The sequence below is a fragment of the Pongo pygmaeus genome, chromosome 2 (assembly GCF_028885625.2).
Source record: "Pongo pygmaeus isolate AG05252 chromosome 2, NHGRI_mPonPyg2-v2.0_pri, whole genome shotgun sequence".
Lineage (NCBI taxonomy): Eukaryota > Metazoa > Chordata > Mammalia > Primates > Hominidae > Pongo > Pongo pygmaeus.
In genome coordinates, this window is record NC_085930.1 from 170,328,776 (window position 1) to 170,353,777 (window position 25,002).

At 34.6% G+C, this 25,002-nt stretch overlaps 1 protein-coding gene across 3 annotated transcripts in view; it reads right to left on the reverse strand.

The window, feature by feature from the left end:
• Positions 1–1,763: 1,763 nt before the first annotated feature.
• Positions 1,764–25,002, reverse strand: part of SPTSSB (serine palmitoyltransferase small subunit B) — a 28,958-nt gene continuing 5,719 nt past the window's right edge. The window contains exons 2-5 of one of the 3 annotated variants that reach the window (XM_054483428.1): positions 16,739–16,831; positions 7,188–7,227; positions 6,424–6,480; positions 1,764–3,290 (exon numbers count right to left, since the gene is read on the reverse strand). In XM_054483428.1, coding sequence (XP_054339403.1) covers positions 3,027–3,290; positions 6,424–6,441 — 282 coding nt within the window. In that variant the 5' untranslated portion in view covers positions 6,442–6,480; positions 7,188–7,227; positions 16,739–16,831 and the 3' untranslated portion in view covers positions 1,764–3,026. The remainder of the gene's footprint in view (positions 3,291–6,423; positions 6,481–7,187; positions 7,228–16,738; positions 16,832–25,002) is intronic. The other 2 variants (XM_054483429.1, XM_054483430.1) reach the window with 2 other exon arrangements.

The window sequence follows — 25,002 nt, forward strand, 5'->3', positions numbered from 1 at the left end:
ATTTTTTAAAAGATTTCAAACATAGTGTTAACAGAATTTTACAATTAATGCCTGTATACCTAGCATCTAGCTTCTATTGTTATATTTTCCTCATCACATATTTTTTCATTTTCCCATCCTTCTATGTATCCATCAATACATGGTTGACTTTTAATAAATTCATTGAGTGAATGAATGAGTGTTACTCTTTTGGTCCATAGTCAGGAGCTATCCATCTTTTGGTTGGCCCAATACAGACACTGAGCTTCTTTGTTTTTGTGTGGTCACAGGGTAGAAGGAGCTATATAATGTACTTGTGGGTGGGAATTTGCTAAGCCCTGTATCAGGGAATTCAGAAATAAGGACAAATCTGCCTTCTAGGATCACCCCAGTAAGAGGACCTAAATATATTTGTGATGGAAGAAGAAAAAAATAGAAAATGTGGATGAGTGTTTTTTTTTCCACAAACAACTTAATGAAGATTGGTTAGTCCTATCTTGATATTTAAACTGCCTGATATCTGGACATTTTGTGTTTTTTGCTGCACAAGCAGGTAAAAGTAATTGTTGATTTGACCAATACCAGGGAAAGAACATTTTGCAATTTCTCATTCGGTGAGTGACAAATGCAAGCTCACCGGAACCGTGGAACCTTTGGCCTTTCTTGTTTTTAAAGTTCTGTACACATCATTGAAATATCCAAGTAATGGAAGCAAAGGAAAAACACACGAAAAGTGTTTCTAATCTAGGCAAACTGGGGTCAAGGTAAAGGATGTCTCTGCCATGTCTAGAAAATAAACTTAGCAGGCAGGGAAAGTAATGCTTACTCTTCTTTCCCACTACATGCTGATAGGTTTTTTTTCCCCAAACTATTTTTGATTAAGTTTTTTGGACCCTTTATTTGTTATTTTGACTGCTCAGAAGAAACACCTTCAAAGTGACATCATGGGGTGGTGCTTTGCAATAATCTTTTATTAAACTTTGCTGTGTCTATTCATGGTTATTTTAACTCTCTTCCTTTTAGATGGAGGATTTTTTGAGAAGGTCAATGCAGTATCTTTGTGATTGAATTCCAAGAGTACTTAGCAGGGGTCCATGTATATAAGGGTGTTGAATCATTATGAACTGGGAATGCATCCAAGTTCATGCTTAACTGAGAATTCTCTTTAAATATTTAGAAGTGAAAGCAATCTTTCAAAATAGTCATGTGGGCATTGGAAGCATAGAAATGGGTGAACACAGCATCCTAGGTACAGCAGCAAAGGTGACAGCTGGGACCTCAGCTTATCATTCCTCCAACCTTGGCTGTCTCCTAATCCTCTTCCTTTTATTTGATGGAGTTCTACTTTCAAACATTGGTGACACTCATCCTATCAACTTTCATCTGTTCATTTTGTCCTCCCCTGGGCTTTCGTGTGCAAAATATTTGCAGGGCCCGGTGTGGTCCTGACCTGGATTTGCATCCTTGCTATGCTACTAGTAGCTACTAGTAGCTAATCGACCTTGAACAAGAAATGCAACCTTTTCAAGTTCCAGGCTCTTTACCTATAAGTAGGAGACCTTTATACCTACTCCAACATGGAAAATGTGTCCAGCATGGAGAAGTCCCTTGATAAATGTTAGGTTTTTGTTACCATTTTAAGACCAGTTACCACGTTGGATTAGTAAAAAATGATAAGCTGGGGAGAAATATGCAATGTAACATCTAGATATTTAGTGCAATATGAATAAAAAGTAAATCTGGAAGTAGATATTTACTTACAAAATTAATTTTATTTTGCAAAACTCAACAAATACATGTTCAGATCTGGTTTCTCTTCAAAACATGTGTTTGTTTTTTTAACAAACATGCAAGTTAATTTGGCATGCCAAACATCTTTCTCTCTAGCTCGCCTTGGAAAAATTTTTTCATAACACAAACAAGGGTGCAAATATTGTTCAAACCTATTTACAGTTTTACCCTCTAGAATTACATACATTAATATTTATTGGGAGGAAAGCAAAACTGCAAAACGTAGTCTTTGGCATTCACATTTGCTTCAGCAGTATAATTAAAACCTTATATTTGTTTTAAAGATAAACAGTTTGAATAAAATTTAATAAATCTTGTTTTGGCTCTGCAAAGGAGCCACTATATCAAAGCACTTAACTGGAGCTGTTGAGTTCCTGCTGGTAGACTATTACTTCCAGCCTATTTATTAGCTTTTCTTCCGGTGGCCCAATACATGCTTTTTTCCCTCTACACTGAATGAAAGTACAAAAAGAAAACCATTTCTTTTCTCTTTTTCCGCCAGCATCATGCAAGGCAAGGCAACGCCACAAATCACAATATCTGAATTTACTTTGATTATACTTTAGTTTCTTACACTTAAAATTATTTTGTATTATAATGCTTACTTGGTTATCTAAAATCAACATTGTTGATTTTAAACGGTTATAAAGCCAGACTTTAAGAAGCATTTAAAACGATTCATGAACTGTGTATGAAAGGAAAGAATTGCCTCCAGCTTATTCTTTTGCATTTGAAGTAAAAGAATTTCCAGTATCATCAGTTTACTAGAAAATAAGACTTAGGGGGTCCATATAATTTATTCACATCTTTTTATACATCGTAAACAAGGATAGGATACTTCTGACAGTAGCCTATAAAGATTTTTTAAAATTTATCCTTCAGTATAGAATAAGTGTCAAGGGAGCACTTTAAGCATGATTCTGGTAGGTCTGTTAGGAGCCTATTTTCCAGAAAAATTTTGTAGGAAATTGTTCTGATTTTAAATAAACTAAATTCATAGATTTGTGTTGACAGAATATGATTTGTGAGGTAAAGTCACTGTATTATCTACGGTCTAATGCACAGTGTAGCATGTGTGAAAGAAACTAAAGAGACATCTATTTCAAACTCCAGGCAGAAAGGCAGAATATAAGAGTGCATAGAGAAGAGAGTGCTTTTCAGGTCAGATAGTGAAGGAAGACACAATAGTTACCTAAATCAATAAGTTGTAAGCAACATATAAATATGCAATGCCATTTCACTGAATGTGAACAAGATCAATTAGAAATTGTACTGTGATATCCACATATTTTTGAGAAAAATTCCCAAGCCAGGCGAATGTGGATTGGAATAAAGACATAGGCAGTGTATACCACCATAGCAATAATGGTTAGTAAGATGGTGTTAAACATAGATCGCTCCCAGGGCTCTAAAACAGCACAGCAGCTAATGATTTGGTATTGATAGTAGAGCCAGGAGAAATATTCCTTCACACGCCTCAAATCCATGGTTGGCTCCTTCAAGCTGCAGTTAAGTTTGTCCTGTTAAAGAATGTAACAGATTAGAGGACAAGGAACCAAACATAGAATCTCTTTAAAACTTCATGATCTCAGCATGTTAAAATCTTTCAAAGATTTGTTAAAGATCATTGAATGTATTATTAATATATGAATATTCTGTAAAACAATACATACTATATTAACTATAAAAATTAATAATATTGTCACCACTACTAACAATTACTACTAAAATTGGCAGCAATAATACTATTAGTAACAGTAACATCTATCTAAATATGACAATTGTTAGAAATAACTTTAGTGATAACGGTACCTAAAAATTGAGGTTAGCCTCATATTCCTGAACCCTGTACACAAAGAGAAACAAAAGTGAACCTAAGCACTGCTCTGAGGAAGAGACTTTTGAGATAAGGTCCAAGGGATCATTATGAGTCAAATGGCTAGAATAGACAGTGAAGTGGGGAGAACAGCCAAGACAGAGGGAACAACATGTGCAAAGGTTGGAGGTAGGAAGAAGTAGGTTGGTTTCGAGGGGCCACGGAGGGAGAAGGGAGCAGGGAGTGTGATGGCACTGAAGAGGTAGGAATGGCCAGAGTGAGGCCAGGAGCTACAGGGCCTAGTTGGATAGGTTAACTGTTTTGTCTTCAACCTCTGAGTTAGGGCAATGCTGTGGTGGGTTTGACAGGAGGAGGCTTTAAGTTCATGTGGTAATGCTGCATTCTGGAGTCGAGTTGAAATGACTTTGGAGCCCAGTTATCTCAGAAAATCCGTACCTCTACTCTTCCCTTGGGCATTACTGTTTCAGAATCAACAGTGTACTGAGAACCTGTTTAAAATATTCTTAAATACTCTTCATTTTTACAAATGAGATAATATTGCTTATTTAGAAATATTATTAACTTTTCTCTATATGTTGTGGCTATTTATTTATTTGTTTATTTTTGAGAGAGTCTCACTCTGCCGCTTAGGCTAGAATATAGTGGCACAATCTTTGCTCACTACAACTTCCACCTTCCAGGTTCAAGAGATTCTCCTGCCTCAGTCTTCTGAGTAGTTGGGATTACAGGCATGCACCACCATGCCCGGCTAATTTTTTTGTGTGTTTTTAGTAGAGATGGGGTTTCACCATGTTGGCCAGGCTGGTCTTGAACTACTGACCTCAGGTGATCTGCCCGCCTCGGCCTCTCAAAGTGCTGGGATTACAGGCATAAGCCACCGCACCCGGCCTTGTTGTGGCTTTTACAAATGCACTAATTGTCGGACTCGGTGGCTCACTCCTGTAATCCCAAAACTTTGGGAGGCCAAGGCAGGCGGATCACCTGGGGTCTGGAGTTTGAGACCTGCCTGGCCAACATGGTAGAACCCTGTCTGTACTAAAAATACAAAAAATTAGCTGGGCATGGTGGTGGGCACCTGTAATCCCAGCTGCTGGGGAGGCTGAGGCAGGAGAATCACAGAACCTGGGAGACCTGGGAGGCAGAGGCTGCAGTGAGTCGAGATCTCGCTATTGCACTCCAGCCTGGGCAACAAGCACTCCAGCCTGGGCAAAAATTCTCAAAAAACAAACAAACTGTACTAATTAAGTGATGAGTAATGTGGTTAGGAGAATTCATTCATTCACCAAATGAATATATTTTGAGTACTACTATGTGGTTCCTTCTGAATATTAATGGCTTCGGAAAGACTTTATTCTCAAAGGCAGTACAGGCAGGAGATGCTCTTCCAGGAAACAGCAAACTGGACCATGTAACAAACATGCAGTGATCGAGAGCCCAGGAATGAGCACTAAGTGGGAGGAAAGGACACGGAAAAATGCTAAGGCATGGTGGGGCAGGACAATAGTCTCAGGTACTAGAGAGGCTGAGGCCAGGGGGAAGGATCCCTTCGGCCTAGGACTTCAAGTCCAGCCTGAACAACATAGTGAGATCCTGGCAAAAACAAAACAAAACAAAACAAAACACTCTAAATTAAAAAAAATGCATTGATTAATTTCCCGGCTATTGCTTTCTCTATTAAAATTAGAATTCCTTGCTTGGGCAGCCCTAGCTGACACCTTAATGATGGCCTTGAGAAAGACCCTGAGTCAGAGGCACTCAGCTAATCTGTATCCAGATTCCTGAGCCATAGAAACTTCAAGATAATTAATGTCTATTGCTTTAACTGCTAAAAGTCAAACAATCAATCATTGAATAAAAGAAACAGCAGATAAAAAGCACACCAACTTGTATAGCACCAACAGTGGATACATGGTAAGATCTTGATCACAAATACCCCAAATCTGCAATGACTTTAAGTCTGGCTGTTTTAAATACACTTCTGCACTGCTAACCATTTAAGCAGTTAAGGTTAAAAAAATTTTTTTTTTTGCCAGTTACCAAAATCTCAGCCCTCTAAGTAGCCAGAACTGACATGTGAAAAGTGTCTCTTGAAAACACTGATTGTCTCTTTTTCTCTGATTCACTTTCCCCTTATTGATGACAAGCAATTTTAAAGACAGTTTGTGTGTCATTTCTTATCATGAGAAGGTGAGAAGAGGGAGAGTTGGTTATTATTGGTGAACCATCTGCTACAATCTATTGTTAGAATGCACACTATTTTTAGGTTCTAGATTTGCTTAGGTAATATATTTCTACCTTCTGTGAGTCAACTTTCTTATCTCCTGTGGGACTATATACAAGATTAAAAGGAAAAAACCACTTTAGACAATTTGATGAGTAATGTGGTTAGAAGAATTCATTCATTCATTGAATGAATACATTTTGAGTACTACTATGTGGCTCCTTCTGAATATTAATGGCTTCGGAAAGACTTTATTCTCAAAGGCATTACAGGCAGGAGATGCTCTTCCAGGAAGCAGCAAACTGGACCATGTAACAAATATGCAGTGAGCGAGGGCCCAGGAATGAGCACTAAGTGGGAGGAAAGGACACGGAAAAATGCTAAGAAGAAAGCTAGAAAAAGAGGCTGCATTTGAGGAAATAAGATGACAGAAATATCATGAAATTAATTATCCACTGATAACCTAGAACTAGATGATAGCAAACATTTTAAAGTCCTAAATTTTCACAATGAAATGTGATGTTAATCTATCCACTTCCTTAGAGACCTAGTGCTATATCTCAGCAAAGCTAAACCAAGAACTTGAAATGCTTACTTTATTCAGGCACACCATGCATCTCCTGTTTTTAGTTATGTGCTTTTGAAAAGATGACTTTCGATATATGGAAAAGAAGGAGAGAGTAGTTTATTCTTTTTTAAAAAGAAAAGTTTCCTCTAAACTTGATGACTTTAAAAATGTTCTTAGATCTTTCATGAGATTGCGTATTCAAAGGTGGCACTCGTAAGCAGACTGTGATGTGGCTTCAGGCAGGGGTACAGTGGCCTGGAGACAGTCTGACTCTGACATGCTGGGACACTGATAATACCTGCTGTAGCCTGAATGTTTCTGTGTTGGAAGTCCACTAAAAGGTTATTTCGTAACTGGGAATGCAGAGTAAATGATTATTTCTTATTTCTGATTGTTACTACTCTTTTATCAATGGGTGATGATTTCCCTCTCATTAGATTTGTGTGTGGTGGAGTAGGAGATGAAGTTATATCTCCTCTCTCAGATAGAGAGGGAGAAGATTTGAGACTTATGACTCACTACACAGGGGCAGGACTCTGTTCTGGCTTGGATGGAGAAGAAAGTGAATAAATGTAACAATTAAAAAAAAAACACATGTGGTAACACGAACACTGCTGTATGAGTCACGGAATGTGAACACAGTTGAGGGGAGCTTGCAAGAAAAGTATTGGCTGGGCTTGCTCAGGGAGCTCTTTGTTGTTGTTTTCTGTTTTGGGGAACAGGACTGGAAGGAAGTTAGGTAACTGCAATTGAAAGAGGCGTAGCAGGTGATTTGGTACAGTGGCATTTACCTTGGAAATATTGCAGAAGATGTGATCCGTAGCCCTCCCCCTGCCAAAAAAAAAATTACCCCAAGTTATTGGATTTTCTCATTAAGGAATTTCCTATTCTAAAGGTAGCTATTCTCCTGGGGAAAAAAAAGACTTAGTACATTTTGGTTTAAATTTACTTCTAGAACATCAGAATCAGGGACTGAACAGTCAGAAGGGCCTAAAGTTGATTTTTGGGTTAACTCCTTCTCAACTCACTTTGGAACTCTACATCAATCACTCAGCTTCATTTTTTTTTGTGCTTCATATTTGGAACCTGAAAATCTGAGAAGTGATAAAAGTGTCCTGCCAGTTGCAGAGAGAGATGCTGTATCTAAAAAGAGACTCTTTCTGTACTCACAGTAGCTTTCTTTGGAAACAGCTTAATATGACTTACTCAAGTACAAGCCCTCCTTTAACTGAGTAATTCATTTATTTAAAAAATTAGAAATACAGCGATTTCCTTCCAAAGAACACAGTATGGAAAGGGGGATAAAAATGAGTAACTTTACAGTGGAGAAAACTGATAAGCCCTGCTTCAGCCAGGTGGTCAAGGCCAACATCGATCATTATTAACCATGTTGATAATAGGTCTTCATGATATGATGTCAAAAAAGACACTTTACCTCTGTGGTCTTCTTCCCAATAACCCATAGCTCCAGCCTAATCATGAGAAAGGTGTCAGACAAATTCCAATAGAGGGGCATTCTACAAGATACCTGATCAGTACTCCCCAAAACCCCCAAGGTCATCAAAAACAAGCAAAGTGTGAAAAATTGTTATAGCCAAAGGAGGCTAAAGGAGGCATTATGACTAATTGTAATATGGTATCCCAGCTGGAATCCTGGAACAGAAAAGGGACATTAAGTAATAACTAAGGACATATGAGTAAAGTAAGGACTTTAGTTAATAGTAGTATATCAATATTGGTTCATTAATTGTAATGAATATGTTATACTAATGTAAGATTTTAAAGGGGACACTGGATTCAGGGTATATGGGAACTCCCTGTATTGTCTTCTTGATTTCTCTGTAAATCTACAATTGCCCTAAACAATGAAGTCGATCCAAAAGAGAAAAGATTAATTAGGAAAGCCTTCAAAGGTCCAGAGTTATCCCTATTCTAAACTCCAGTGAACTTTGCTGATGCTTTACTTCCTATCTGGAAAATTTTTCCCAATAACTATGTACATAGATGAGTAATATCCTTGCATAAGAGACTGGCTTTTAAAATTTCTTAAACACAATAAAGAGGAAAAATCCATCTTACATTGTGATCCATGGTGTATACACACACGCACACACACACACAGAGAGAGAGAGAGAGAGAAAGAGAGAGAGAGTCATATAACTGAAATGAACATCTCTCAAAAGAATACTTCGCAGAGCATGCTGATATTTTTTATTCTATTCTGTTCGATCATATTTATTCTTATCTATTCTAGTTAATTCTACCTTATTTTGTTATTCTCTTCTTTCATTAAAAACATCATGATTGTGATTTACTACATTGATTTCTTAATCTACTAATTGCAACCTGCAGTTGGAAAAATCCTACTTTAAGGCTTAAGTGTTAGCTTCTCTAAGATGTCTCTGTACTGTCCAATATGGCAGCCACTAGTCACACATGACAATTTAAATGTCTAGTGTTTAATAGCCACATGTGGCTACTGGTTACCATATTGGAGAGAAAAGATATAGAATATTTTCAACATTTCAGAATATTTTGTTGAATAGTGCTGTGGACTCTCCATCTGTTGCTTGCGCTAATGAAATAGCCTACCTACTTGTCTCTTTTTTACCTTACAGTCCCTAAACTGCTGCTAGAATTAACTGTCCAAACTTAACAGATTCATTTCTCTTCTTGAAAGCCTTCAATGGCTCTCCATTTCCTATGAAATAAAACCTTCGTTTAAGGCCCTTCACAGTTTCATTTCTTCACCTCTCCAGTTAAATCTCTCAACTCTTCTGCTAAATGCCATTCATTCTAAAGCTTCTATGTTTTCATTCATGCTCTTTTCTTTTCTTGAAATTTTCTTGGTCCCTTCTCTGCCAGATAAACTCCTATTTTAATCTATTGCTTAAAGAAGCTATTTTAAGGCATATCTTCTATATCCTTTCTTCTATGAAATATTCTCAGAAGACCCCTCCCCTGGAAAGGAAAATATTGTTACTCTCTTTTATGTGTTACCATTGTAGCAACATTTTTAGTTATGCACAGTCTGTTTCCCCACAAGACTATGAGGACTTTGGGTACTGGGAATGTACAGCATTCATCATTTTATCCCCAGTGCCTGGTTGGTGAACTGGCCTGTTGGCTGACTGACCGATTAAGTTGTAAGGTGGTTGAGAGCGGGAAGAACACTCGAACGTACTTAATATTTCCACAGCGCAATGTGGGGATCATAAAAGGTGCTTCTGAATTCTCATTGTCTGCTTTCAGGCAATGAGTTTTAGACAGATTGTTTTGTGAAAATTCAGTACAATCTGTTTTTTTTGAAGCATGGAAGGGAGCTGGTGCTAAATTTTAAAAAATATATATAACAAATGCTTTTTTACTTTCTTATAATGTTAAAAGTTCATGGACTCTGCAGGGAAATAAGAAAGACTTACGGAGTAGTTTTAAATCCTATTAAAATAGCTCTTAGAAGTGCTTACTCTAGGTGAGTAATAATTTAAGATTGGTAGGTAGAAAAGTGGTTCCAATGGGAAAAATTCCAGGATGGGAACACCTGGACACTTGAAGACTTGAATTCTATTGCAGCTCTTTTCCTCTCTTTCTATTTATTTGTTTTATTTGTGTCTTTGGGTAAATTCCAAAATCTTCTTGTGTCACAGTTTCTCCATGTGTAAAACTAAGATAGTTGATAATTGTCTCTGAGCCTGTTTGAGTGATGTAGTAAGGAGAGTTGGAATGGGTTTTAGCTCTTTAGATGTAATAGTAATATTCACAGCAACTGTAGTGTCTTGTCATTACTTGTAGATTGGCACAACTTTAAGCCACTTGCAAGATTTCACTAAATTATAGACTCAAAGAGTCTTTGTGGAATATAACAGTTACTTCAACAATCCAGTGATTTGTATATTTGATGGGGAAAAAACTACCCCTTTTCTATGTTTGCTAATTGAATCATCTAGTACCTTAAAATAAATAAATAAATACACACGTGTTCGTAGCCATTATTGCTATATGGCTTCACTACTTGAAAGGTATTGGAACCTCTAAACAAATGGCCAAATATTTCTTGGGCAGGGCCACCACACACTGTTGTGTGGGCTGTGCACTGCACAACCAACGTGATGGTTCTTGTCTCGGGGAGCTAACCACAAGCTGCATCTTCATGTGAGCACAATTAGATTCACAGAGATACAAAGACACAAAATTTCTTACTGTATCAGAGACATGAATGTGGTTTAAATTTATCTGATTAATGGGACAAAACCTCATATTGCTTCTGTGTAAGAATTAGACATAACCTCAGTTTACTGGCTGCTCAGTTTCCAGATATCTTGCTCTACATTCTCTGTGGGTGACCCCAATGTTTTCTGTGCCCTACAGAAAATTCCATCCTTGTTTAAACTTTTGGAGGAGAATTTTCTTTTCATCTTAGAATACTCCCCAGCCTTCCTTTGGCAACCAATTCCTCATGTTGACAGCAGAGTGAATACCAGAAGTCAGACCAGAGGTGAGGATTTGGAGTCCAGGTTTTTAGAGGAAGCTGAAAAAAACAACTTAAAAGTTTATGATGAATCAAAGGTAGGGAAGAAAATCGAACAACCATAGGGCAATTAAGGAGCTTTCTCTACACATTCATTAGTTGGATAATTTTATAGACCCTCCGAGAGTAAGAAATAAACAACTGTAAGTCAAAGCACATTATTGCTTTAGGCAGCAAAGTACTCTAATTAAATTTTATAATCTTATACTTGGAAGTTTACTGAAATAATATACTAGAAGGAAAAAGTCTCACTAATAGTTTAGTCAAGTTGTTGTTGATACAGTGTTTTGTGTTATATACAATAACAGAATGTTTTGTGTCTACCTGAACTCACCTTATTTTATTTATGCATTTATTTATTGAGACAAGGTCTCGCTCTGTCACTTAGGCTGGAGTGCAGTGGCGTGATCACAGTCATTGCAACCTTGAACTCCGGGGCTCAAGATATCCTCCTGCCTTAGCCTCCCAAGTAGCTAGGACTATTGGCACATGCCACCATGCCTGGCTTATTTTTAAAAAACAGTTTTGTAGAGGCCAGATTGTACTTTGTTGCCCAAGCTGGTCTCGGACTCCTGGCTTCAAGTGATCCTTCCACCTAGACCTCCCATAGTGATGGGATTACAGGTGTGAGCCACCACGCCTGGCCTGAACCAATTTTATTGCCTTCCATTTGTATTAACACTAAAAAAAGCAAAACAATTAGAAAAACATGTATTTCTACTCCAACTATCAATTGGAGTCATTGTGCAACATGGCATGTGTTGAGTAACTGCAATTTCAAGGCAGTCCTTTTTTTTGGTCATCTTCTGATAGACTACAGAGGAATTTATGAATGAAAAACTTCTGGCTGGGAAAGAAAATTTGGAATTTGACTTTAACAAAAATACTCATGATAATATAGAGAATACTAAATTCAGATTAGATTAATCTCAACATTGTGTGGCTATCAAAAAGAAGAAACATACTTAGAAAATAAAAAAGTGCCACATACATTGATGCTGAGTAGATATTAGGAGCAGGAAGAGAAATTTGTAACAAGGGAATGGTCTATCTTGTTTTGCTCCTGGTGTCCTTTCACTTCCTAACATAGAAACAGGGTAAGTATCTCTGTTTATTTCTGGCAATACTGGAAGGGAGAGTAGGGCTTCTAGGTCAAGGTTTAGCTACAATATCCTTTCTTAGGATGAGCTTCTTTATTTTATTTAAAAAAGAAAAGAAACTTTGTTGTTATATAAAGAAGGAAAAGGGAAAATATATAGCTTCTGAGCGGCTTTTTCCTTTTGAATATATTGTTGCCAAGTGCTGCTAGGTTGTTTTTAGAAGCAAAAAGCAAACAAACTGCAACATTAACAATGGCATTAAAGCCACTAAAAGTTGTTTTTTAAGTCATTAAAGGTGTATCCACATTCATAGAAGCATTATTCACAATAGTCAAAAGGTGGAAGCAATCCAAATGTCCATGGACAAATGGATGGAAAAATAAGATGTGGTGTATACATACAATGGAATATTATTCAGCTTTAGAACAGAAGGAAATTCTGGCACATGCTACAACATGGATGAGCCTTTGTTGTTGAAGTGAAATAAGCCAGTCACAAAAACTCTATGATTTCACTTACATGAGGTATCTAGAGTAGACAAACCCTAGAAACAGAAAAATGATGGTTATCAGGGGCTGGGGAGATGTGGAAATACAGAGTTGTTGTTTAATGGGTATAGAGTTTCAGTTTTGCAAGATGAGAAAGTTCTAGAGATTGGTTGAAGAACAATGTAAATATACTTGACACCACTTAACTGTACTCTTAAAAATGGCTAAGATGTTAAATTATATGTGTAGTTTACCACAATTAAACATTTTAAGAAATCAATGAATAACCCTAAAAATTATGAAGGACTGAAATTTTAAAATAAACTTTAAAACAGTCTGAATAATATTTTTAAAAAGTTATTAAAAGTCAATAAGAGTCTCAAGTTGGAATGGGGCATTACTAGTCTAACAAAATCACATCGATGTACCATACAAAGCTGAGTAAACAAATAACCCCAAAGGTCTTCAAATAATAATTGTGAGGTCCCAATTGGGGTTCCCTTCTTGGTTGTCAAAATAGAAGGGGAAAACTTGGAAGAGCCAAACCCCCAAGAACCTTCTTGAGATGAGAGCTGACATATTTAGGTTTATTCTTGGCATCAGTGAAATTCTAATAGCTTAATCTTCTACAGTACTTGTGGGAATTGTGAATTCTATGATATGCTTAACTGCCTTAGGAAAGATTTGCTTGATGTTTTTTTCTAAGGCCTTTGTTTTTCTTAAGAGCTAGAAACCTGACCATGAAAAGTTAAGCCTTTTTCTCTTCCCTACCTATTGTTATTACATTTTATGAATCTTCAGCAACTGAAGACCTTTATCTGGTGAATAATTTGAGGGTGAATATGGTGAGTTACTGCAATATTGATCTGTCAGGAGTACGTTGTTCTCAGAGTTCTGACAAAGCAAATCTGGTGGTATAAGGAGCTGGTCAGCCAAGACCTTTCCAATAGTGTTTTCTAATACTAATTGTCTGTTTCGTTTTCACTTTTTTGGGTAACATTGAATAGATATGTTTATACAACTTTTTAAGAAAACATATTTATCTGTCTCTCCCACTTCTGCTTATTCTTTATTTCTTATTACATTATCTGGAAAGCTGTGGTGATGAGGTCCGTGTTTTTCTTATTTTGGTGACTGACAACATTGAACTTTCATAGATGTGATTTTGTGACAGTAGTAATCTAGCCTGCTGCCCTTTCATTGCCCTCAGTTGACCTGCTTCTGTATCTCAGTTATTAGTGCTTTTACAGAAAAGAGTGGAGGCTGGGCGTGGTAATCCCCGCACTTTGAGGGGCTGAGGTGGGAGGATCGCTTGAGCCCAGGATGTTGAGGCTGCACTGAGCTGTGGTCATGCCACTGCACTTCAGCCTGGGCAACAGAGTAAGACTCTGTCTCAAAAAGAAAAAAAAATAAAAATAAAAAAGGAAAACAAAAGAGTGGAGAACTAGGCAGATCAGGTCATAGAGAAAGGCATAGCATTGATAAGGTGCTCTCTCTGCCAACCCCTGAATCAAGGGACATTTCCCTGCTTGGTTGGTTATACTGTCGTATTCCAGGTCAGATGGTTTCAGAGACAGAGGGGAGGTGAGAAGGGAAAGTAGGAGTTTATAGTCAAATTCATGAGTATTCAGTCAAAACATGTTGCTTTAGGCACATAAATTACTTAGATTTTATAATCTTATACTTAGAAGTGAATTACTGCAATGGTATACTAAAAGAAAAAACTCTCATTGACAATTTAGCCAAGTGCATTTCTGATTCTCCTGAGAACAGTGTGGATATATTACTGCTGGCTTCATCCTCCTTCACCTGCTCCCAGCCATACGGCCACCTACATGCTTCCAGTGCAAAGCAGAGGAGTGGTGAGATAAAACGATTTACTCTCTCTGAATAAAGCTGGCTTGTTGTCAGGACGAATGCCAGAGGGAATCTTCCAAAACATAAAAATACTTTATTGGGATATTGTAGTAAGTCGGATATTAGCCGTCCAAAAGCTATGTCCATGTCTTGGAAGCAGTGAACATGACCTTTTGGGAAGAAGAATCTTTGTAGTTCAATTAAGTTAAGGATCTTGAAAAAAGAGCATCCTATATTACCCAGATTAGCCTTAAATCTAAGGACAACTGTTTTTCAAAGAGAGACACAGAGAAGGCCCTGTGAAGACAGAGGCGAGATCAGAGTTACACAGCCAAGCAAGCCAAAAAAAAAAAAAAAAAATGCCTGAAGCCACCAGAGCTGGAAGAGGTGAGGAAGAATTCTCCCTGGTGCCCTTGGAGGAAGTACAGCGGCTGCCAACACTTTGATTGCAGACTTCTAGCCTTTGGGAGTATCAGAGAACAAACTTATGTTGTTTTAAGCCGCTAAATCTGTGGTGATTTGTTACAAGAGCCGTAGGAAGCAAATACAGATATCTTCCTTAGAAATGGTAGAATCTGATAATGTGATCTCTTTGCAGAGAATAGAAACTTTTTTTTTTTTTGGAGATGGAGTTTTCCTATGTTGTCCAGGCTGGTCTGGAACTCCTGGAGTCAAGTGATCCTCCTCACTTCAGCTTCCCAAGTAGGTGGGAACATAGGCGTGCACCACTGCCCCCGGCAGAAACAGCAGTTTTCAGTACCAGTGTGGTAGGCAATGGCTAGATGCCTAACTTAAATTATCCCTGTTTTAAAGATGAGGAAACTGAGGCTCAATGTGTCATGAGGGCCATGTGGGGAGCTGGGTGAGAATCCTGCTGACAGGTGGTATGGTGAAGTGGTTACAAGCTTGGGCTCTGGTCCTGTCTGGGTTTGAATCCCAGCTCTGTTCTTACTAATTTTGTGACCCTGGCCAAGTTACTCCATCACTCTGACCCTCAGTTTCTCCAACTGGAGAATAGGAATAAGATAACTTCATTCACACAGATGCTGGGATGATTAAAAAGTATAAAATATTTAGAATATTTAGAATAACACATGGGAAGAGCTAAGTGAATGTTAGCTATTATGATTACTACCACACTGTACTAATATGCTATTGCTAGATTATGACTACCAGGCAAAGAATGAAAGAGAATGGGATCATTTTTAAGGCAGGGCATATGACTTTTATTGGTTACTAAATTCAAAACCAGTTTTAGAGAGGTTATTCTTCAGAATGTTTATTCAATTTTGGTGGGGCTGTCATAAAGGAGACAAACAGGCTTCAGCAACCTCAATGGCACCTGTTCTTTGCTGAATACCTTACAGTGTTCTACAAATGCCAGGCATCCTACAAGTACTTTTGAATTAGTAAAATCAAGGCTTGTTATCAATAATGTTAAGGTAATATTGAGCTTTCAAAAATATTTTGAAATGAAGAAACTATTGTCAACCATTTCAGAGTTACAAATCTCCTAAAACACTGTAGCAAAAGGGGAAGGATTAGGAAACAATCATTCATAAGATAAATCTATTTCTTTTTATCCACATCCCCTACCCCTGGCTGATAGGTCACTTTTACCATAGGTCACTCACTATAGATTGAATAAAAGTGGACAGGCAGCTAGTAGTATCTAGGTGTTCTTTTTGTAATTCTATTTCCTTTTCTTTCTTTATTAAAAATAAAGGAACCAGAAAAAAATTAATGTTCTATTATAAACATTAGGCATCTTCATTTTAATTGTTAATATTTTTGGAAAACAATGTTTTCATTTTACCATACTTTTCTCTCAATTTGTTTGATCTGGTTAATTAAAGCTTATTAAAACATATATTCCTCTCTTGTACCAAAGGTCTTCAAGGATAAGATGCTGCTCCATTTAAATAAAAGATGAAGGATGTCGAAACACAAGCAGCCTTTAACCAGCAGACCCATAAATAAGACAGCAGCTGGTGCTATGCAATTCTAACACTGGCAGTTGTGCTGGGATTGGCCTCTTCTAGGCTAGGAGTTCTTAACCTGGAGGTCAAGAACTTGGAGGGAGGGTCCTGTGGACCCCTTGCAATGTATGCAGATTTTGCATAAACATTTTTCTGGACACGTTTCAAAGGAGTTTGGAATATCCGTAAGTTGAGACCTCCAAATTACTAGAGCTAATTGCCCAATTTTATTCCTTTGTATCATCTCAAATGCCAATATAATATCTAGTGTATAATAAATGTTTGCTGGCTGCTTAGGAGAGAACTAGATGTGTTAATGATGCCATCTCACAGTGAAAAGGGGCAGATTTCTCAAAACAAGCCTCCATGATATAATCAGAATTTACTTGCCTAAGAAAGTCCAGGTCTGGGTCTTCAGCCTTGCTCCTTCACAAAATGATCTTGTGTGGGTTACTTCTCCTCTCTGGGTTGCTGTTTCCTCATCTGCAAAATAAAGATTTGAATTAAAAAAAACAAAAGTTGTCTTCAAATTTTAAAACCATTCTGTCCCACGTAAATGGTCATTAAACCATCTAGATGGATAATCTCTCACGAAAGTCTAGAATGTGTTATAAACAAAAGGCACAACAAGCCAGCCTTCTTTGAAAAATTATTTTTAGAAAAGGTCACAGTTTGAAGACATGCCATTGGCTAGTGATTCCCCAATCAGGACTATAAAGTGCCACAGGTACCAGGGTTGAGGGGAGGCCCAAGGAGGGACAAAGGGAGGGGCTAAGAACACCCCACCTCATTTCTTTTGGAGCACACTGCTTTTGATCTGCTCTCTAATTCAGTTTTTGGGTGAGATTTTGTTTGTGGAAAATATTTCTTGACTTTATTAGTCTCTCTTAATATCCATGGGGGGCACGGGGAAGAGATTAGTCACTATAAAAAATTTGTCTTTAAAATCACATTGGATATAGTCAGAAGCACTAAGGCTTATATCTTATTGTGTCATTTATTTGATGTGTCACATCAGGCATGTCATACAGTCTTTCTCAGTCTTTTTCCTCATATATAGAACAGTGATATTGTCTTATGCATATATTAGGTGTGAGAATTAAATGAGAAAATATCTGTGAAAATGTCTTGTAATTTGTGAAACATCATAAAGATGGTTAGTGTGTCTTCAGTAGTTAGCCCCAGATTTTTGCACTTTGCCCTGACCATTTGTAGCTTTTTTGTCCATATGAATTAAGTTAAGGAAAGTACGTATGATCAAATTTCCAGATGATCCCATGTTATGGGGTAGGGGGATAAGAGACTTAGCAGACTGCAGATTCTGAGGGTGAAATGGGGAAATAAAAATGTCCTGTTCTTCCATACAAAAAGACAACTGGTAAAGATAAGATTGGAGAAAATTAGCTTATAAGGAGTTCAGGTAAAAATACTAAGGATTTTTTATTGGCTTCAAGTTCATTTTAAACCAATAGTTTTGTGATATGACTGCCAAATAAGTAAATAAGCAGTCCAATATTCTTACACATCTATAGAAATATGGTGTCACAGATGAGAAAAAGGAGATATGGCTTCTGGCTTTGATTAGCATTCTTCCTCTAGCTGTTAAAATGGTCACTCCAGCAAGCTAAGCATATCCATAGAAAGCTAGATGGAGAAGTCCTGGAAGGTTTCCTCTGGGAAACGCTGAGAGAAGATTTGGGGGGAGGAATGTGTCATGGAGGTCTTAAAAGATCTAAAAGGTATTAAAGGGTGTTATAGGCTGTTGTGGAGGAGAAGATTTGGAACAGTTGTATTGTTTTCAGAGATGAATCTTAGGAAAAACTTTAAACAATCAGAGCTATCTAAAGGGGAACGGGTTATGTGGTGAGGCAATGAGAGCTCCATTAGGAAAATTGTCCAAGCAGAGGCTAGACAACACCTTCTAAGGGTTGCTGTGCGTCAGGAGGCAGGTTTTAAGAAGATATTACTAAAATCTCACCGATTCTAAGATAGTATTTCTACAGTAGAATTAAATATTCCACTAGAGAATTATTTACTTTGTTAAAATGTTTTCGTCATATTAAAAAAAAGTGTGGAGTTTGAAATTGGCAAAACTGGAGTTTGCTATTGCATGGTGTTTGGATATTGTTTAACCTCTTTGAACATTAGTTATGTCATCAGTAACATGGTGATTATCAATTATTTCTGCATTATTGTGGAGATTAAATAAACAATACAACATTGGTGAAAGATCCTTAGTGATGACTGGTCTTAGTAAGGGCTCAAAGATAGTAACTTTTGTCACAATTATTATTTGTTCCTTCTATTTTCTACATGCATTTTATTTCCTCTTATCTAACAGATTCCTTTTAGGTGATTCTACTGAATCCTTCAGGGACATATGATATAAGTGGGTGAAATGATAACTCCCATGAGTCTGGTAGAAAGAATTCACCCTGAAGGAAGTTAGCAGATCACAGAGGTACTGTTTTGTATTTGCATTGATGCTTGTTTCCTCCTAAATAGAGGCAACTTGCACAACAGCTTTTTTTGTTGTTGTTCTAAATTATAACCTGATTTTCCTGCCCATCAAAACCAGAACTAGGCCAACCTGATTGATTTATTTTTTTCTTTGTTCAAAGTTTTAGGCAATAAAACAATCTACTAAAATTTTAAGGCCCAAGCTCTCCATCGCAGAGTAGACATGATATCTGCAGCCTCTAGGAGTAAGAAGGGTTAGTAACTGAACTATTGGGATCAGTTATGTATGTTTCTATACCTAATTTTTCTATCAATAAAGTGAACCTAAATCAATTTTACTTAAAATTGCTCTTCAGTGGGTGAATTAATAAAGGAGAAGCAGTTTACTATTCTTAGAAAAAGATCAAACACATGAGATCCTGTTCTCTCAAGCATACCGCCAAATATTAAGTAAGAATCTTCCACTTCAAATTCATTGAACTAAGGGACAAATGTACTGGACTCCACCTCCCCATGACAGACCTTTGGTAAAGAGTTCACATCAAATTTTTCAAGTTGTTCACTTTGTTTCTTAACTACTTTTTGCTTTTCCTTCTAAAAATCAAATTTGTACTCCACAGCATTAACTATTTTAGACTCTTTTCCCACCAAATATGAGAATTGATTTTTTGATTCTATAAACAAGAAACAAATTAGAATCTATAGCTAATCAAAATTGATAACTGTGAGAGTGGGAATGATCAAGGTACAGCTTGTTATTGCTTAAACAGTTGCCTTGTTTATGATGACAAATAATTAGATTAAAAAGCTGCATGACCAGACTGTGAAATAACTTATTTAAAGGATTGTTAGAGGAACTGGGGCTATTTAACATATATTATTCATAAAGCCCATGAAAATTGAGTAAGCACTTTCTACAGTATCTAATGAGTATCTAGTGAGTAGTAGTGATATTATGTTTGATTACAAATGTAGAGTTTAGACAACACTTATAAGAAGTTGTTGAATTCTTCTGTTGCAGCTTTATATAATATGATAGTAATAATAATATGTACAAATGTATGCTTCTTTGTATTATTTACAAATATATATATTTATATCCACTAATATGTATGTATATCATTTGTAAATTTAAAAGTAACCAAATTAATTTATTTTATCATTTTAAAATAAGGTGTCAATTATGTTCTTAAGAGTTTACAATTGTGAAATACTAGATCAGAAAGTTATTTATTTATTTCTAAATTTCATTTCCATTATGTTGGTTCCATTATGTTTAGCTTAAAAGATTTTAGAGAAGACCAAATGTAAACTTTTTAGGAAAAACATTTCTTTATTTTAACTCTTAACCTCGCTAGAGAGATAAGGTTCTACGTTATGTGACAAATAATGCTTCTCCATCAATAGTATAATACATTTAAAAAATGTCTCTAGAAATAGTACAGTTAATCAGATTTTCTTGACTATTTGAGTGACAAATACTGACTTTTGTATATTAAATTCAGTATTAGTGAAGGTAGATCAGATAAAGATAGTAGCTAAGTCAGAAGACTTTGTTGACAACTTTAAGAGAAATATTGTTGCTATGCTAATAGACTTTGGTTTTTAATCACAAAGAATAATTTCATTGTTTATTAATAGTTTTAACTACTGTTAAAACCATACCTGCTCTTATAGAAATAAAGTATCCCCTGAAATATCACACTAAAAATTATAAAATATTATAAAAAATATAGATACCCATAATTTTACCATTTTTAAAAAACTTTGTATATTGTTAACACTTTGGATTTTTTTTCTATGCATGTTTTACTTTCACACTTGGTTGTAATCAAAGTATGTATTTAATTCTGTATTCTGATTTTTTCAATTAATTTTGCTCAAAGGGATTTTTAAATATCTTTATGCAGTTTTCTAATCATTTTTCTAATGATTGCATTAGACTAAATTTCAAGTTACCCCAAGATTTATTCCATTCGTACCACAAACATTTATTGGTCACTACTATAAGCTTAGCATTGTTTTAGGCACTTCACAAAAACTTCTACCCCTGTGCAGTCTATGGGAAGATGACACAGGATGTATAGATGGTACATGAAAAAAAAATCCATAAAATCTCTAATTCAGTGCTATTACTATCCCAGTGTTAAATACTTCAGTTTTTCATTAAGTTGCTGATTATTAGCCAAGACAGTAAAAAATATGTGTATATGTTTGTGTAGATCTTGTGGCAGGTTTAAATCTATTAAACTTAAACTACTTTTTTAAAAAATTTCTCTATCTAAACAGACATACAGCAGTCACAGCCTAGTAATAATGCCAGAAAAATTTTGAGACCAAAAGAAAGTTCTGCCTGGATAGTTGATCAGGACAACTTCTGTTTTCAGTGGGCCTGGCCATGTGTGCCAGGCATCACACGCTCTCCTTCGTGCGTGATGGCTCCCAATTCAGAGATCCCACAGCCAGCAAAGGTCCCTATCTGAGTAATTAAAGCAAAAATGCTTTTGAGGGAGATTTAAAATTGCCTATGAGGCTCCCTTTGGTAGGGGAAGAGCCCAAGCATATTCTCTCAGACAGAAGTAGAAGAAAGCAGCAAAGTTACTGGGTTTCCATATATTGGTCACAGGTTAGATTTCATCTCATTTAGTTGGTAATAGATAACTCCATATGAGGAGGAACTATGCTAGTTTTGATTAAAGGTCACACACAGAAAAAAGCATTAGATTTTCAAAAGAAACAAAAAGATAATACAACACCCTTAGGTTTAGATATGACTAAACTTCAAATAAGGTGCATCCATATATATATATTTATTTATATATATTATTATGTATATATTTATTTATATATTATATATATTTATTTATATATATAATATATAATATGTATATAATATATATTAATATAATATATACTATGTATAAATATATAAATATAATATAATTATATTATATATAAATATATATTATATATTATATACAATATATATGATATATAAATATATATTATATATTATATACTATATATGATATATAAATATATACAATATACAAATATATGATATATAAATATATACAATATACAAATATATGATATATAAATATATACAATATACAAATATATGATATATAAATATATACAATATACAAATATATGATATATAAATATATACAATATACAAATATATATTATACATAAATATATACAATATACAAATATATATTATACATAAATATATACAATATACAAATATATATTATATATAAATATATACAATATACAAATATATATTATATATAAATATATACAATATACAAATATATAATATACAAATATATATAATATACAAATATATAATATACAAATATATATTATATACAAATATATAATATACATATATATTATATATAAATATATAATATACATATATATTATATATAAATATATAATATACATATATAATATATAAATATATAATATACATATATAATATATAAATATATAATATACGTATATTATATATAAATATATAATATACGTATATTATATATAAATATATAATATACGTATATTATATATAAATATATAATATACGTATATTATATATAAATATATAATATACGTATATTATATATAAATATATAATATACGTATATTATATATAAATATATAATATACGTATATTATATATAAATATATAATATACGTATATTATATATAAATATATAATATACAAATGTTATATAAATATATAATATACAAATATTATATATAAATATATAATATACAAATATATATTATATATAAATATATAATATACAAATATATATTATATATAAATATATAATATACAAATATATATTATACATATAAATATATAATATACAAATATATATTATACATATAAATATATATAATATACAAATATATATTATATGTAAATATATATAATATACAAATATATATTATATATAAATATATATAATATACAAATATATATTATATATAAATATATATAATATACAAATATATATTATATATAAATATATAATATACAAATATATATTATATATATTATATATAATATATATTTATATATTATATAATATATATTTATATATTATATAATATATATTGTAGATAAATATCTTATATATAATATATAATATATAAATATATAATATAAATATATATTATATATTTAAATATATATAATATATAAATATATAAGAGATATATATATAAATATATATAAATATATATAAATATATATAAATATATATAAATATATATAATATATAAAAATATATATTATATATTATATAAATATATAATATATAATATATATTATATAAATATGTATAATATATTAATATATAATATATAAAGATATATACAATTAATATTATATATTATATATATATTTAATGGGTTTTTTTTTGTTTCTTTGCTTTGTTTTCTACTTCTTCATCAGTGAACATTCACTGGTGCTTATTTCTATGAGGCACAATTAGAATGTTCCAGAACATAAACATGAACTGATATTTTGGCTATATATGGGGAATGTAAGTGTGGTATTATTGCCCCAGAAAAGTTGCTTTGGACATGACGTCTTGCGCTTTTTTTGTTCTTTCTTTTCTTGAATCATTTTAACTTTCTTGTTCAATAGGGTGCTTACATTTATTCCCAAATTCTCTTTTTAATATTTTTATAGATATTGAACTCAAAGTGATAACTTTAGCTTGGAATTACTAATTGACAACCTTTGGTCTTATAATGGAGCCGAAAGAGCAGGGATGCAATACTTAAATGGCAAATTGTCACCTGGAAGCTGCCATTTTATACTGATAATAGTAGTAGATATTTATTGAGCAACTTATGTTTCGGAAGTTTGATAAGCACTTTATATGAATTACTTTATGCAGCTCACTTAACAACAATATAAGAGATGCACTACTTCTATACCTGTTTTACCAATGAGGAAATTGGGGCACTGGGAAATTTTAAAACTGGCTCAAAGTCTCATGGTGACTGCAGAGCACACACTCTTAACCACTCTCTCAGGCTGCCTCTCTGTATAAGGAGTTCTGATCATAACCTGACAAATCATTTATCCATCCTTCCAGCCAGCTAGCCACTCAAAGTATTTAGCAAGGATGTAGGAGGGATATAAACTGTCAATAAGATAGACACGGTCACTGTCCTCAGGCTGCTTTCTAGAGAAGAGGAGGAACAATTAAGCAAGCATCCACACACAGTGTGGTTTATGCTATGATAGGGAAGTGTAAGGTTCTCAGGGGCATAGAAGAAGACTCTAATCCAGTCTGGAGGAGGTGTCAGGTTGGCAAATCAGAAAGTTGTTGTCCTTATTCCTGTGTTCTCAGACATTTTGTTGCAAAAGGCATATAACATATCCTCAGAAGGAAAGGTCTTTGAAATAAGGTCCTCTTCTGTCTTGTTACCTGAGTGCCTACCCCATAGTAGCTGCTCAATCAAAATTTGTTGAATGAATGAATGAGAATTCTAATGCTCCATAAAAACTCCATTGTGACAGGGGGTCTTTTGATTTATTTCTAACTTTATCTTTATGCTGAATATTCTTAAACACTTTTCCTCTAAGCCTGAAATAAATGTATCCTTTTGACTTACAAATTCAAGTCTCTGCTCCCTTTTAAGCCATTACTAAAAGCTCTAGTCCAAGAAAGCTGCTGCACCCATTATATTTCACTAGAAAGAGACCTCCTCAGGTCTCCTTTAAACCAAGTGCCCTGAGTAGGAATTCTGGGACAATCTGGTAAAGTGGACACTGGTTGCTTTTTCCCTCTTTTTTTCAGCTGGTCTGTGGGATTTGATGCTCTGCTCACTTTCCATAGTTCTGAAAGACTTGTTCTCCCTTTACCTGGGCATGATGGCCTGGAAATTTCTCTTACCTTACTTCTCCCCAACACTTTCACTCTTCAAACGGTATTAACTTTGGGGAAATAGTTCTTAATTATTTACCACACAATTCTCTGGAAGACTACAAGAATCCAGGACAAAGCTAGAGGAAGAGGCCAAAAGTAAACTGAAAGCCCAGGCTAATGATTTCTCTGAGCAAGAATTTTTGTTATTATAATGCAGTGATTTACATAGGTTGTAATTCGCGAGAGCAGGTGTTGGGTTATGTCTTCCTTATGCTTACTTGGAATGCCTTT